Raw genomic sequence first — 17888 nt, 5'->3', positions numbered from 1 at the left:
CAGAATACAGAAAGGAAATATGCATTTTGTGAGTGGCAGGTAGGTAGGTAGGTAGGTAGGTAGGTAGGTAGGTAGGTAGGTAGGTAGGTAGGTAGGTAGGTAGGTAGGTAGGTAGGTAGGTAGGTAGGTAGGTAGGTAGGTAGGTAGGAAGTGTACTGCACCAGTAACGCACTACAAAATACCCAAAAAGATTCAATTTTAATGTAAAATCTTCCTTTTTTCACTTGATAAGTTTTCTGGTGGTAAATACAAACATTGAGAAAAGCCTAAGTGCAGTGATAACAGTTTTCCAGCAGTAAAACACAATGCTTTAAGAAACAGTGAGTCTTATTTGACCAATAAATTTTGCTCTATTGAGTAGTACGAACTGAGGTTTTTGAGTTGTTCCTTGCCCGCATGCTGGTTTAAGATCAGGTAATTGTGTAATTTTGTAATTGTAATCCTGTGCAGTCCTTTGAGACATTTTTGTGATTAAGGGCTATATAAATAAAGTGACTTGACTTGACTACAAACAAAAACGAAAGCGCAAAGAATACAAGCTATGGAGGTTAAAAGTAACCATACTGCACGATTTATCTTATCTTTTTTTGCCCAGCCTTTCACAAGGTTTTTGAATTTTCAGGTAACTGTAGCAGTAAAATGACGGACAAGGATGTCATCTCCCTCTAGACAGGGCTCACTTTATGTAAAATAAAGGCAAATTTCTCTGCCTATGCGACATCTTTTTTAAATGAACGATTATATAAGTTAATGAATTTAGCTGGTATTTCAATACATATTGTTTATTTTTTAATTGATTTGGTGCTTTACCCCTAGGAGGCGCTAAATATTATACATTGTTCTTTTGGTCGGGCAACGGCAGTAATGCCATTGGCCTGTAGGGGGTCTCAGCTAACACCGCTCTTGAATTATCAAACAACAAGAATGATTAGTGTATCAGTTTTTCATGACCATAGGGTGCACCATATTAAAATGTGCAGTCTCCGTAGCTGGTTCTATTTCTGTATTTAAAACTACAAGAGGCGCACCCCCACAAAAGTTGTGCTGTTGTGCTCAAAAATGATAACCCCCCCTGCATAAAATGCCCCCCTTTGCACATACAAAGTGCAAATTCTCCATGCTTTACTCTTCTATTATATTCTCCAAAAAATCATATACAAAGACGTTTTGATAATGTTTGTGTAAGGGGGGACATTTCATGCAGAGGGGACGGGGGCATTTTTCGGCACAACAACGGCCCCAGCAGAGGGCACCCGCACCTTACAACACAGACAAGCGAGTTTGTGTATTTAAAAACACAGCGGTAGCAAAACTGAGTTTGATTGTGGTTTATTTAAGTACTGATTCCAAAGTAAAACAAGCGTTTTTTCAGCTTTTCCCTCACTTGCGGACCATCGAATTATTAATCTTCAATCTTCTTGCGGCTGCTCGGTTCCCATGTTCTTCCGTAAAATGTAGAGATAAACACTTTTTGGTGGACAAAAATATGGAAAGCATTCATTGGAGGGAAAGTGAGGTTTTGGGTTTAGTTAATATTTGGGGGGACAACTCGCCTCCGATAGCACAATAACTTTCAAATTGCTAGATACGCTAGTGTGTTAGCATCCATGAGCACTTCAGTAAACAATTTTCTGCGCAAGCGGGATATGATAGCAATCAAACAAGAAACGCTTCAAAGTCACAGGAGACGCATAGATGTCTCATTTTTGGGGGAAATGAGAACAATCTCACAAAAACATCGGATTTCAGCCATAAATCGGAATTGAGCATTAAGGCCTACAGTGTGAAAGGCTGCCTCTTTGTGTTTTAGCTACGTCCGCCGCTTTACATCACAAACAGGGCCTACTGCAAGATAGTGCGTGCCACATAATTTAAAGAAAATCTAGGACTTTTACATGCGCCCTGTGTTCGTGAATATACTGTAATAATCCATTTGTAGTTCCCACCATTGTACATGAGCGCCGCCTGAAAAAAGTGGTTTGAATTAGTTAAAGCATAGAACCCACACAGAAAAAAATAAAGAGCTTAAAGTTTGAATTAGTGTCATTTGGCAGCAAAATCCCTCCCCGCTTCCACCAAGTTTCATTACAAGCGAGCAGAAGAAACTTAAAAATTCCAGTGAAGATGTTGCCTTGATCAACGAGCCCATCGATCCTTGACGGATTCCTTCTCAGATATGTCTCATTTTATTAGTAGCTTCGGCCTTCTGCCACCCCATTTCACCCTGATCAATAGTGTTGGGGTGGAGTCCATATTTTTCACACTTTTAGTGCCCTAGCACTGTTTAACCGAGTCACCTGATAAACGACGGGTCCTCACCAAACACTGATTTCATATCGATTTCTCCCTCATTCAGCCGTCCCGTCCTCCGTCAGTCTTCCATTGTTTTTATCTCCAGTTACCTCCCCCAATATAACCCCAACTCCTCCCCACCAGGGGTAGGTCAGAGACGGTTCATCTACCGGTGCTTAACCACAGGCTTAGATGGACAAGGCTCCCAAGACATCTATTCCAGCTGTATCCGTTAGTTACATAAAGAAAACCACAAAAGCTTCCGAAGTGCATTAAGATGCTTTAAAAGACGGACATTACCTTACCGGATGAACATTTGAGCAGTGTAACAATACATACCGCAAAAAAAAAACCTCACGCGCCCCATTGGTCTGACATTTATGATGATTCATCAGTGTTAAGAAATTACAATTTAATTCAGGCAAAGCTTTCTATTTAAATCCATCAAATTACAATGTAGATGTAGGTTCAAACTAAACAATAATAATGGAACGATTTATATCTCCTGTTCTCAACTGGTCTGACTTAGGATCCACCCTGATGACACGCTACTACCCAAACAAGAAAGAAATTACCTTTCAAATGTATCAAATGATTTTGTAGTTTCAAGCAGAAAAAGTGGAATTTATTTACCTTTTTTTCCCCCAGCAAAACAAAATGACCAGCAAAACCACTTCAAGTACCTCTCACATAAGCCTACATCATATAGAAGCCTACTCCACTAAAAGCGGGTAGGCGACCCACCAGTTGAGAAACACTAATTTAGATGATAACCTTAAAACTGTCCTTTATTTATAGCATTTAAAATATATACATTGGTACCTCTACTTACGAATGTCTCTTCATACAGAAGTTTCAGGTTACAAAGTACCTGAACAGGAAAATATTGCCTCTTGTTACAAAGATGGTTCAAAAATACAGTACAGTTTGCGCTGCTATTAGCAATAGCAAACTGTCTATTGCTTCAAATCTGCTTGGCAACCCAGTGCACATGCATGCTTCAAGCATGCTCTTCGTTTCACCATCTCAGTTCGGAGTTTAAAAACTACGAGGAGGAGGGGTCTCCTTCAAAATAGCAGGTAGGAGGACGCAGCCATCACTCAACCAACCCAAATTAAATGAATTTTAGCAAAATTCAATGAGGGCCCGGAAAGAGGATGAAAGTGACCAAGTTTCTCAATTTTCTTTCAGATTCTTTTGCCCATCCTTTTTGAGGACTTTTAATACCTGTTGCAGCAAAGTGGTGGACAATTATTTTAGGTACCTTTAGATGAGGTTTATTTCATGTTAAAAAAAGGTTAATTCATGGTGTTGTGCCACCGAAATTGAGTGTGATGAAGCATAAAGAAGAATACAAACCAAGGAGACTCAAAGTGACCAAAATGCACAATGTTATTTCAGATTTTTTTCCCCATAGCTTTTGAGATTTCCTAATACTCCTACCAGCAAGATGACGAACAATTGTGTCAGTTCCCTATAGGTGAGGTTCAGGCTATGTAAAATAAATGCAAATTTCTCGACCTATGAGTATTTTTAAAAATGCATGTTTGGATGAATGTTCATGTATCTTAGCTTAATATTTGAATCAAAGCCTTAAGGATCAGAAACGGGACTGTCCCAGGCAAAAATAAAATTTCTTGAAATAATTAATTTTTTTTTCTAAATCTTGATTTTTACTGGACCTTTTGCAGCATGGGGATAAAGGCATATATTGTTAAATTACAATAAAAGCATTTTTTTAACTATAAAAAATGTGCAAAATGATGTTTATGCAAATGAGTAAAATCAAGACATTATGAATGAAAATGAGCAAAAATTGTATTTAAATATTTAAAATGGTGGAAAAACATGAAATCTGAAAATTAAACTGGAATGAGTGTCCGCCAAAGTAATGTGAATTGTTTTTGTTTGTACTGCAGCGTGTGATCCCACATTTAACTCATGTGATGTCACATTAGAAAGTTAAATTGAAAACCCTCGTTGATTAAGGCTAACGGGACAAGGAACCCCGCAATATACAAAAATCTGCAAAGTAACCTCCCCCCATTTTTAACATGCGCTCTGCTAGCACCCTCTCTTGGCAATAGTGTACCAGGGATAATAGATCAAGGCCTCATGGGTAATTTTAATTTAAGGTAGAAAGAACATAAAAAGAGCCTCTATGCATGACACAAATTTGCACTCTCGGGTGCAGCTCTAAGCAATAGTCTACTAAGGCTAATGGATTCTGGACAAAAAAGTGCAATTTATTTTGGTGGGCCACAATGGCATGCTTCAGCGCCTAGAGCAAAAAAAAAAACGCCTAGGCCCTTACGCTAAACAGTAATTGACTAAAGATTATGGATCGCTACTACAACTGTGCATTTCATTTCAGATGGGCCAGACCGACAAGAAAAAGCCTGCTGGTCCAACAAAAATGCACTCTGCCCTAGCTTTCTTGCAGCGATATGGGATTGGGGATAATGCAACACAGAATTTTAGCAAGGAACAAAGCTCAAAGTAGCAAGGGAATACAGTAACTTGTTGAAAATTAAATTAATCATCATCATAATGAATGCTGTTGAAAAGATCCAAGAAAAGTGAATATTTAATGTAAATAAGTGGGAAACAACATGCTAATGAATATCGGACTATCAATATCAAACCAAAACTTTGAGCAGAATGCCTTCACCTCATCTCCCTTACCTCATTATTTATGCAAAACTAAAGCTCCATCTTTTCTGCTTAGTGTGGCTCATGCACTCAGTTACCTCTTTATTGATCTCTAATACAAGGCACTAGCGTAAATCCAGTCTCCTCCTCCCAGCCATTAACCACATTAAATATGCGTCACCTTACCAGCAGACGTTACTGTTTTACTGACTCTGTTCTCCGACTGATCAGTGTTGTGATCACCTATTTTATGCGTTTTTTTAGAGCCACGTTTTCCAAATTTCAACTAGTAAGGCCATGGCGTGTGCTGAACTCAGTCAAACTTTGTACACAGTCACAAAATGAACTTTTTTGTCATTGTTACCGAACGCAAATGGTTGCTTGTGTCAATACCAGTCCGTTTTTTACAGTTGTGTTCAGTTCAGTTCTCGCTATGCTTTATTTCTTGGTTTGTTGCTGCTTTCATCGGAATGCAATTTCATGTTTCCATTTTCCATTATCAGCACTAGGGTCGCAGAGGTGCTGGAGCCCATCCCAGCCATCTTCGGGCAGTGGGCAGGGGACACCCTAAACTGGTTGCCAGTCAGTCACGGGGCACACAGGGACAGACAACTCACTCGCTCATTCACACCTAGGTACAATTTGGACCGGCCAATTTAGCTTTTTGGGAATGTGGAAGGAAACCGGAGTACCTGGAGAAAACCTATGCAGGCACAGGGATAACATGCAAACTGAGACTGCGGGTGCAGGATTTGAACCCTGAACCTCCACATCGTGGGGCTGCGCACTAACCACCCAGTCACCGTGCCGCCGATGTTTCCATTTTGTTGTAGGGTTTTTTTTCCAGCGGAAATCAACAGATTCCTTTTTTTAATTTATTCAAGGGGCACTCCGTAATATTTGATCACTAAGTGGTGTTGTGGTGTGTAGTGCAACCTAAAATAAGTGCTACAGAGTACAAGAAAGAAGACAAACTTCGGATACTCAAAGTGGCCAAGCTGCACATTTTTCTTTTCATTTTTGTCCCAGCCTGTCGCAATATTTTGTTTTTGTATTTTTGCTTATAATACAAATTAACATTGTTTATTTTTTTTTCGTTACCACTAGAAGGTGTTAAATAATACACACGTCCCTTTAAATTACTTTTTTATTATTCCTGCTACCATATCGCAACACATTGTGTCAGATAATTCTACCTCTTTTATCAACTGCATTCTTGTAATCTGACATAATTTCAGTTTTTTTCCAAGTAATAAAAAGTTTTTTGTTTACAATTTCATTCTATTTCGGAGATTGCCTCACTTGTTGTGTTAATGAGATTGGCCAGTTTGTGTTGTGTTACTTTAATAATGTCACAACTCTGTAGCAAGCAAGCCAGATGAGTCAACTTTGAGACTAAATTTCTCAAATTCAAGGCGTGTGGTATATTTTGCAACATATTTGTGTAATTTTGGGAAGGGACAGTACACATTCTCTGCCTAATTGAAAAAAAAAATCTGTTTAGGAATACCTTTACAGCAATAGGGAAGTTCAATGGGTCAGAGGCTAAATGAAATGGGGCAGCCCGACCCACTGGACCACACGTTTTTAATCCTCCTCTTGTGTAAGAGTTCCCACCGAGTTGTTTTGGATTTTAAATGCATACGAAAAACAAATGCATTTGATTGTAGCATCAAAGCTTCTTGACTTTGTCAGTAGTGTCTATTTTAACAAAATAAAGTAAAATACATATATAAATAAACATCACCGCATTATTAAACACTCTAATTGAAAGAGTTACATTTGTCTTGTTAGGATTGGTTTTGACCCAACTATGAAAACAAGATTATAAATCAGTAGCTACAGCCAATACTAAAATCATAAGTCTACTGGATATATTGTGCATCAACTGCGAGCAATTTATAATATATAAAAAAAATATATTTTCTCTTCCACACGTGAATCTTATCACATCCTTTCATACACATGCAAATTCTTCAACACATACTTTTATTCTAATTTTGTTGTTTATTTGTTTTGGAACAAGTAATCGATCTTGATCCTTCTTGGCTGTTGTTTGTTGGGTTTTGCAAATTTATATTGTCTCTTCTAAACGGTTTAGCTTTTCATTTCATATTTGTATTGAAGTTCTTTTGTGAATCGAAACCAACCCTAAAACTATGGAAGATATTATAGTTAGTAATATTTAAATAAAAATAAATATAGCAGGTGTGATGCAATCCCGCTTAGTAATAGGTAACGAAACAGCCTTTTGTTCATTTATATTATTATTTTCAGGTTAATTTTAACGTTTTTAAAATTTAATTTGACGGGTATACTGACAGGAAAAAGGCCCAGAAACCCGCAACAACACCAAAAAAGAAAATATGTTTTCATGGATAACATACCTGTCAAGCTCCAGGGCTCCATGCCCTTACAAACTGTCTTATTTTCCCTTACAAAATACAAAATAATCTTACACCATTTTTTTTTAAACGTGTTTATTTATGTAGTTTAACATGTTATATTGTACATGTGTTTTGTTATATCATATATATTGTTAATTAACATTTTGTTGTGAGATACTGAGTTGCTCGTCATGAATGTGGTTTATTATAAAAAAAAGTTCAAAAATGAAGTAGCTTGGACGTTCACTGTACAAGGAAAAAATACATGCAAATATAATTAAGTAGAATAATACATTTTCTTATTCAAGTTATGAATTTTCTGCATTAAATTATTGTTGGTAATATACTGATTAAAGGGATAAACACAAACCTGTCATTTTCTCATTTTATACTTCCTTTTCTTCTTCTTTACACAACATATTAATTCGGAATATAATGCATCAAAGCAAGTGAGCCGTTTGAGAGCTCACTTGCGTTTGAGAGCCGGCTCTCTTTAATGAGTCGAGCCGAAAAAGCCGATTTTCTAAAAAGAGACGGACTTCCTTTCACTACGTCAAACCGCTCGCTTCGTTTGTAACGAAAAAAACGATACAGAGATTGAAGCTACCACGGCAAACTCGTTTGACTTGATTAATTTGCCGTTTCGTGATAGTCTGTGTATACCGGATGGTACCCATAATTGACAAATTTGCCTTTTTCCGTACAGATTTTCTCGTACGTCGTACACGTCTTAAAATGCATAATAAACGTACTTTGTACGGCAAAACCGTACAGGTTGACAGGTATGGGATAAGGAAGCCTAACAAGGTAACATAGAGATGAGAATATAATAGATGATATATTATGGTTTTTACTCTTTTTGTAAAGCAGATTTAAGACACCACCGACCCACTAAACATGGGGCATGTTACCTGAAAACCAAAACAACGGGGAGATTAACACGGCAAACAACGCCAGCTAGCGGAGGCGGCTTCCCTCTACTGAGCCGCCGCGCAGCAAACACATTAATCATGAGCAGGGGAGTGTAAAATTCAATCGGCTCCCTCCATCCATTTCACGCCAAGCAGACTGAAGGCCGGCCTTGTAGCGCCCGAGAAAAGGAAGTATTGGGGGGGAGGTAGGAAAAAGAAAGAGGAGCTCCCCACACTTCATCAGAAGCTCTACTTCATAACAAATGGAGTGTCTCTCCGGCAGAGGAGCGCCATCACATACGCGCCTCCTCTCTATCCATTTAATTCCGGCGGCGAAGGAAGGGTCAGGGAGGGAGCAGCGGGCCCCCGTTTGGCTCCTGGTTTGCCGCTTCCCCAGTCACACACTAAACTACCTTTTAGGAATTGTTTCTCAATAAGAAATGATCAGTCCATTTATCTGCACCAGGCGGGCCTGTCTCCTCACACAGACCCCCAATATTTTTCCTTTGACCCGATCAGGGCTATAAACTAGACCGAGACACTTCCAATTTGTCACCCGATGGGGCCAGCGCCAGTTCCTCAGCTCCTGATTGCATCTCTTCCAACTATATATATATATATATATATATATATATATATATATATATATATATATATATATATATATATATATATACAGAACAACCTCAAAGATTCCAGGCTTGGGTCATATGCATGGATTATTAGGGGAATTTGAAAACAGGGTTGCTATACCATTTACCACAATGAGCGATGGCAAGAATTTGTAATCGTAAACCACATATACCGCACAGGGGACTGTAAATATTCCCCCAAAAATTAATCAGAACAGTGCAAAAGAGACCATCAAATGTTAATATTTGTTAAACTAAATTCAATGCAAGCTTAAATTGAACTGTAATATTTGACCACTGCATGATGTAGTATTGTGCAACTGAAAACAAGTGCAACAAAGCACACAGAAAAATACAAACCATGAAGAATGAAGTTGACATATTTTAACCGCACCATATTTTTTATTTTTGTAGAAATTTGGAGGCCTGTGTATCAAGATAAAAAGATGGATGTCACTTCATTTTGTGGACCTTAACCCAAAAAAACAAGAGGTTGATTGGTGGTTCTCTGAACCTTGATAAATGTGAATCAAATAGAATAGAATAGAATAGAATGGAATACAATAGAATACAATACACTAGAATAGAATAGAACAGAATATAATAGAATAGAATAGAATATACCTTTATTGTCATTGTTACAAAATGGGTTGAACAACGAAATTGGACATGGCACTCCATTTTCACATTTAAGAGTGAGGATAAAAGAAAACAAAGAAGATAAAGGAACAAAGAAGACAAAAGTTATAATTAACACAATATTTACACAAGAAGCGTGGGCATGTAGGATGTTACATACAGTTTTGGGATCGTATTAGTGCATTAGTGCATTAGTGATATCACTCAAAGTGAGGCGGTCAAAAATCTAGGTGTCATACTTGGTCTTAATCTGTCATTTCAGTAACATGTGAAAGATTTTACTAAAATAGTTTTTTCCATCTTCCTGATATAACAAAGATTAGCCCAATGCTATCGAAACAGATGCTGAGATTATAATGCATTCAATTGTTACTTCTCGGCTCAAAACTAGCGTATTCCTCTTTGGTTTCCCGATGTAAAAAATTTGCAGCTGGTTTAAAATGGGGCAGCGAGACTTTCAACTATAGGACACGAAGGTTTTATCATATCACCCCAATTTAAGCTTACTTGCACTGGCTACGTGTTCGTTTCAGATTTGACTTTAAGTTACTAGCATACAAAAGCTTGCATGGACTTACCTTATCTCTCTGATTTGATATCCCCCTACGTTCCGAGCTTTCGCTCAGAAAATGCCAGTCTACTTGTGACTCCAAGAGCCAAGAAGAAGTCTCTAGGCTCGAGAGCATTCTTAATCCATGCCCCGGTGCTGTGATTTGCTCTGCCCCCTGAGATAAGGACTGCAACCTCGCTGGAAGTGTTTAAATCTAAACTTAAGACGCACTTATATCTTGTAGCTAATGATTGATGTCAACCTCGTACTTTTGTCGTCTTGTCCTCTCTGGCTGCCTGGCGGGTGGCAGAGAGTGAGAGAAGGACGAACCTGGCTTAGTCAGCGGACCAGAACGAGCACCTGGCCCTGGAGACATGTCATCCATCTGCATTGACCAGCTGGCTAAGGTGGAAAGCTGCATTGTTGCTTTTTTGGACTTCTTGAACAATTTTAGTTCCTATCTATGTTTATTGCTGATGTTGACGATGTTTTGTGTATTGTTACCTAATGGAACATTTACTGCAGCCTGGCATCCTGGAAGGGGGACTACCTCTTGTTTGGCCACTTCTCGAGGTTTCTTATTTTACTCATGCTGTGATTTTGGAGTGCAGGTTTTTTGATTAAGGGTTTTACAAATAAAAATGACTTGACCTGCTCGGTCCAATGGCCAGTGGTAATGCACCCATTTTCTCAAACCATGGCTCCCAAGTAGAATGCCCGTGCCACAGGTTATAATTGCAATAGTTTGAAGTTGCCAGATGCGCCAGGCACCCAAGAAACAGACTCAGACTAGGACGTCGTGGGACAGGTTTTATCGAAATATTGAAGTGGAAGCATAGATGGGGATACCAAAGGAAGCCTCCGGGATCTGATAAAAGGGGTGGTGAATGTGAGGGACTGGGGGGCTAGAGACACTGGTCTTGGCAAAGAGGGAGTCTCAGAGCAAACGGTTAGCAGCACATTCAGGCAAAATTAGGAGATGAAATCAAGTTTACAAATTTGACGAGTACAATAGATCGGCTTCAACTGACCACAAATGATCAACGTTGAGGAAAACCGGTTTCTCGTCTCCAGCAGCTTTTGAAGGCTGCAGTCTTCATTGGAGGTGTCTACAGCTGGGTTGATTATGATCCTACCTGTGCTGCCTGAGGTGAAAGACTGGCCCAGCAGCGAGGAGGAGGAACAGGGACCCGTGTCTTGGTGGTGGGGCATGGCATAACAGCACGTTTATTAGTATTGGTGGTATTTATTGAGGGTGCCTTGTCACAAAACCTATGATCAAAACACTTGCGGAGGCCCAAAGAACAACGGTCAACTCGTATTTTATACATTTTTCATAATTTCAAAATTGTGTACACGGTACAATAAGTTTTGTATGGGAAAAGAAACATAAAACAACTTTTTTTATTAGACTAATCTCCATTCCCATCTCAGCTCTAATCCGGATCAACTTGTCACTGGTAGCAGACTACGTCATCATAGGTTACTAATTTAGTTACAGGATTCTAGTCCGTCTTGCTGTGAGTAAACGGATGCTGCATTGTGTTTGTAAAGTTTATATCAGTCATTAAAGGCAATTGCTGTCATTAATCAGGGGAGCAATTGGCTGAGTTTGACAGGTATGGGATTTTCTAAACTTAAAAAATAAGAGGACAAAAACCTCAGTGTGTTCTGTGCGGCGAGGTGCCGCCACATGAGAAACAAGCAAATAAACCCTTCAGAGGATGACTTCCAGAACTAAGTACATCAAAAACTGTCTTACTGCTTCATGCTGGAAGCAACAGGCATTGCGTGCATTGTACTAAGTGGAAAATTGTGTGCATTGTGTAATATTTGACCACGAGATGGAGCTGTATTGTGTAAAGCAAACAAAACCAGTGCCAAATGACCACAGTATAGCAGCAAGATGCCAAACAAAAATGATGGCAACTACTAAGTTTTTTTTCGGCTCTGTAAAATAAATACAAATTTCTCGACCTATGAATATTCATAAATATTAACATTGTTATGATAGTTCACGTATTTTGCCTATTATTCGAATCAATTTTGTTGTTTTTTACTAAATTAAGTTTTTTTGTATCACTAGGAGGAATTGAATTTTACACACTGTGCCTTTCCATAGGTAAACACTATCTGGCCATGTCCATAGCTGCAGGTAAGATGAGGTCTTCAGCGATGGGATGGACTTTTTAAACTTCACAATATGATTAGCCACTTGGCAAGATGCACACAGTGGCGTGCGGTTCTTGCTTCGAGCATGAACTGAGACACATTTTAATGTCGTTAGGTCTTGAAGTCATCTTATGACCCACTCAACAGGGGTGTTCTGTTTATGCCTTTTCTAACATGGCTTTGACCAACACCTGTCTTATACCATTGACTCTTCACATGTGGATGTATAAAAGCAGGTTTTCTGATATTTCAAAAGGGTGAAAGTGAAAATACAAGTATATATTACAAAATATACATCTGGTGTCTGCCTAAACATTAGTTATAACCAAAGAAAATGCATCCAAGACGACATTTTGTCGGACTCCATGTTAGCGGGTAACACTTAAGTCACTGCTACGCCCAATCCCTTACTGTAAAATAAAAACATAAATCTGAAACACACAATAACGTTGCTTTCCAAAATGACCACTCACTTAGCTGCAGTTACTTAAACACACTACTAAATGGTTCTTTCAACACTTTGTTTTTGATGGTTTCATGCTTTTATGTGCCGGCACCTAAATGCACAAAACACACCCACGTGTGTGTCTTTCTTTGTCTTCAAAATAAAAAGCGCATATCTCATGCATTCTTGGCTGTATCTGCAAACAATCCAGGTCGTTTTCTGCTGTGTGAAATGGCGCGTGTCAATTTGTGTTACATACCTGTCAACTTCCACGGCTTCATGCCCTTACAAACTGTCGTATTTTACCGTACAAAATACAAAACAATCGTATACCATTTTTTTTCTGAAAGATGCATGATGGGAAATCCCCAGGCAGCAGACGCATGCGTAGAGTAGCATCAAACCGCTCGATACCGAGATAGAGGCTTCCGCGGCGAACTCCATTGACTTGATTGATTTGCCGTTTTGTGATAGTCGGTGTTTACTGGATGGTACCCATCATAGACAAATTTACGTTTTTTTGAACAGATTTTCTTGTACGTCGTACACGTCTTAAAATGCATAATAAACGTACTTTGTACGGCAAGAACGTACGGGTTGACAGGTATGGTGTTTGCAGGGCATTATCAACATCTTCTGTTAGGAAGTGGAAGTAACCCAGTTTTTTTCCCCTTAGCATTATTTTGCCAAGGCAGCGACCCAAATTTGGGTAGTGACCCACCAGTTGAGAAACACTGCTCCAAACAGACTGCATTCGCCAAAGGAAGAAGCATTTTGAGTATCAGCTAAGCTAACCAGTAGAGCAGTGATTTTCAACCACTGGGCCGCGGCACAATAATGTGCCGTGAGAGATCGTCAGGTGTGCCGTGAGAAAGTATCCAATGTCACTTTTTAAAATTTAATAAAACATTTATGAATCATTTTCTGCAAATCGGCTCGCTACAACGGGTCAGGTGCAATCGACATTTCGTTCTGTGTACATTGTTACACAGAATGACAATACAAGGAAATTATTATTATTATTATTATTAAATATTATGTCATTGTCAAGTGTCTGTTCTGTAAAAACTGGGGGTATTATAAATTATATGGTGATTAAAGATACTGTTCAGTGTCATTTAAACACAGTTTTGATTAGTGGTGTGCCGCAAAAATTAAAATACCGTGCCCTGGCTCAAAAAAGGTTGAAAAACACTAAACTAGAGAACCGCACACAAAAATACCACTAGTTAACCAATAATGCACACGAAACCACTCAATGTTTTTGATGGGGGTGTTTCTGGTGCTAAACATATTTCACTAACAAATATAATTTGATTTGCTAGATGAAAACGACACCATATATTGGCTGGCATATTTTGCCAGAACGTGTTTGTCACCTCGTTTACGAAAAATGATATGTTAACAGCTTTATTTGTGAATTCTTTTGGAAATAGTTTTGTACTGCATCCAGGCAAGGATACAATTGACTTTAGTATTGTGAACATTATCAAAAAGTCGGGAAAATAATAAATATAAAGATGATATAAAACAAAAATAAAATAAGAATTTAAATATTTGTCTAGCTTTCAGAAATACTATGCAAAATTAAAGATTTATGAGAACAAATTAAGTGCTACAAATATGGCAATATACATTTGCACATATTCTAATAAACTTAAGCTACTTAGGCTAAGAAATGATTTGTGTAGAACATATAATTACCAACATAAAAGCTTGAGCACATAATAAAACACACACGTTTAAGTAAGAAAAGAAAGAAAAGAATGTAGACGTAATACATTAATTTAATGTTCAAGAGAAATGGGACGTACAATAATGCCTCTACTCCTACCCTTAATGTTGATATAATTATAACAAGCGATTATTCCTTTTTAAATAACAAAACATAATAAAGGAAACTAAACATTGTGATAAGGAAACTATAATGTAGGCCTATACGAAATAATTTAAACAATATGCTATGGTGTCTTTTTTATGAAGTTACATAAAATAGCCGTGAATGCCGTGACAATGTAGACAGCCGAAAGCAATTGAATTTTTAACTTGAGAAACTCAAACGAACCTGAAAAAACTGCGTTTATCGTTTGTACCGCGTGATGGTAAAGTGCTTGTCTTAACCAACAGCGTCATTTAGTGGCCAACGCGTGCACTTGAACAGACAGAATAAATCAAGTCCAGTACAGTCCTACCATTTCGTGCTTGGTACAGTTTAGTGGTTTTATTTGACGATAGAAGACAGTAAATTGCAAGTGACAGTTATTCAAACCAGCAATACTTTGAGGAGTATTAACATGCAAGAGTTGATTGGTTCACCTACTGCAGCTACAGTACGATGTGATTCTGAAATTGTTTGCACCACAACTAACAGTGCATGCTTGTTTACATTTCTAAATGCCCTGGATTAGCAGATATTCAAGTAATAACATTAAAACCTTGTCATATTGCTAAAAATGGAAGAAACCCCAACAAAAGGATTTTGGTGGGCATGCACAAGAAACGTGTGGTAATCCGGTTCATGGAACCGCGTTTTTGTGTTTCTGATTTGGCTGAGATACTATTAACTGTTGACATTCAAGATTTTATAAATGCTCGTCTCTTTAAGGCTTTAAACTACAATTGAGTGTGCTACATCACATTTTTTCACAGCTTACACGTATGGGAATGAAAGGAAATTGGCACTAAAAGGTGAGAAAAGGCTGCTGAATCCACTCGTTTACCTAAAGGTAAATGACGGTCGCTTCACAGTGTCATTTCAACAAATTAAACTGATGGTCAAGTTAGCGCTCAAGTTCCTAAAGGCACCTGGGTTATGAGAGGTAAAACCAATGGGGGGAAATGTCAAAAATGGGAAATATCCTCAATTTCACATTACTCCATGATTTATCGTACAGAAATCAACATCAAGAACAGTGGAATTTCTAAAAAGGAAAAAAATTAAAAAGCCTGGAACCAGGTCTGATTGTAAAGCATCCCCTGGACCTTTGGCCTTCTCTGACTATGTACAAATTATGAGCTTGTCCCACATGCAAATGTAATACAAGGAGATCTTCCGCACATGGTCGTAAGTGTGATCAATAAATATGGACGTATTTTACACGAAGAGGGTCAAAGGAAAAACACGTTTAGAAGATGCGGGATCTCTTGCTTCCGAGTGAGTCGTGCTGAAATGACAAAGAACACAAAAAGAAATTCTGTGAAAAGAGGACTTGAAAAAGTGTTTTTACGGTCACCAGCAGTATTTTACAAAAGTTCGAATTCATCCAATAGGGCTCGATTTCTTTTTAAGTTTAGCCTATCTTAACCTTTGTTTCAGAGCCCTACAAATCTTTTGTTTTTGTGTTAATTTGTCTTTAAATCTTTTAACCTACGGTTCCAAGTTCAACTTTTTAATTTAAAAATTATGGGTTTGGGGGCTGGGTCATTTAAGATACAAGTCATTTGCATTACAAGCATCTTCATACACCAAACTAAGCTCTTATATATCGAGAGACCACAAGCCAAAATTACAATTTGCAATATGAACAAACATCTCTTAAAATAAATGAATGACTTACTTTAGCCTGCTTGTAGAAGTGAGGGGCCAACTCAACTAGCCAGGACGACTCCACAGCAGTCACATCTCGCATAAAGTATTTGCTTGTCTGCAACACTTCATTGAAGACAACCCTGCGGTGTGACAGCGATTGCTTTAGGCCCTTACCGTTTCTGTAAAATGTACCAAAAATCCCAATCCAATATTGAATGCTGTTCTAGAACCGTTTGGAGAATATGGACGTTTGGGTCTCTTTTGAAAGGTAAGACTCTGAAGTTTAGAATAGAATAGAATAGAATATACCTTTATTCATCATTGTTACAAAATGGGTTAACATATTGTGACAACGAAATTGGGCATGACACTCCAGTTTTACACATTCACAGTGAGGTATGAGCCAAGAAGATAAAGGAACAGAGAAGATAAGGTTATAAAACAAGGGGGATAAGGCTATAGTTATAATTTACATGGTATTTACACAAGAAATGTCGGCATGTGGGATGTTACATACAGTGTTGTCGTGATACCGTTGGTATCGTAAGGGTTGTGCAATATTGCATTTGGTGCAAAGTGCCCCCAAACTAAAAATGTCACTGCAAGTGCTAATAACATTGAGTAATCCCAGTTGGAACACACAGAAATGGAAGGTTTTAATTCTAACGTGAACTTTTTTTTTGCTATCAAATGCTTGAAAAAGAGTGTAGCATGGGCATCTTAGCTGGAAAACCGGTGAGACAAAAAGACGTGACCTGAAAATAGCTTGAACCCTTACGTAGCATCTTGTCGAACTTGATATTCTGAAAAACTAAACGATTTATTTTACACCATTTTTTTAATGGTAGGTTTCAGCGTTTCCAAAAGTGGCAATTCGGAGAAGACCAAAACACAGCCCTGGACTTTGCTTTTGTGTATTTTACTTTTAAATTTTTAGACATTGTAAAATTAGTTGTTAATGCTTGACTTCCTTCCACAAGTTAATCCATGATTGTGCACACTTACACGTAATACTGGTGCATAAAAATGAATCTCGATTAGCTTTGCACATGCTTACTTTCGTCTCTGATTTAAATACACACCGTAAATGTGTCTATTGAAAATTTAATTGGCTTACCAATGTGTTAATCCACATTTGAATCTTGTCACTATTGGCTAAGGATTTCTAAACCTGAAATGGTCATGACTTTTTTTTTTTTTTTCAATACAGGCCCTCATATGCTAAGGACCACGAAAATTGGCCTAAAGGGGTGTCCATCAAAATGTGCGTGGTTTTGACGATTGCCCTTTATTTTTATGATGCCAATAAAACCATTCATTCAACCACATTTATGTGTTGTGTGCTATTATTTGTAGACATAAAGTCGTTTAATTGTGAGTTGTAGACATTCAGTCAGTAATAACGTCATCTTGAGGTTAGTTTGCACATTGGGGGCTTTTATGAAGGTGTGGTGCTGCTTTGCGGATTTTCACTTTTCACAGTTGGTTTTGGTCCTCAATGGTGAAAACCGTGGGATGTCTCTATGTAGCCCAGCGGCCCCAGTGTGGCTACCCCTGTATTAGACACAATATTTGTCATACAAACAGAAAAATATATATCTTACCATTTTGGTGGTTTCTCTCCATAGAGCACAGAGTTGGGATGGATGTGAAGCTCACGATCGTCCCTTAAGGTCCTG

The 17888-nt window shown here is 38.2% G+C and overlaps 1 protein-coding gene across 1 annotated transcript in view; it reads right to left on the bottom strand.

Annotated features, from left to right (window-relative positions):
• Window positions 1-14861: 14861 nt before the first annotated feature.
• Window positions 14862-17888, bottom strand: part of dhx35 (DEAH-box helicase 35) — a 26236-nt gene continuing 23209 nt past the window's right edge. Inside the window, exons 19-21 of the mRNA XM_088332722.1 lie at window positions 17814-17885; window positions 16238-16349; window positions 14862-15844 (exon numbers count right to left, since the gene is read on the bottom strand). Of these exons, the coding sequence (XP_088188848.1) occupies window positions 15806-15844; window positions 16238-16349; window positions 17814-17885 (223 nt within the window). The 3' untranslated portion in view covers window positions 14862-15805. The remainder of the gene's footprint in view (window positions 15845-16237; window positions 16350-17813; window positions 17886-17888) is intronic.

The sequence above is a fragment of the Urocampus carinirostris genome, chromosome 3, assembly GCF_059441175.1.
Source record: "Urocampus carinirostris isolate Australia breed hairy pipefish chromosome 3, RoL_Ucar_1.0, whole genome shotgun sequence".
NCBI lineage: Eukaryota > Metazoa > Chordata > Actinopteri > Syngnathiformes > Syngnathidae > Urocampus > Urocampus carinirostris.
This window is presented reverse-complemented; position numbering and strand designations above follow the sequence as displayed.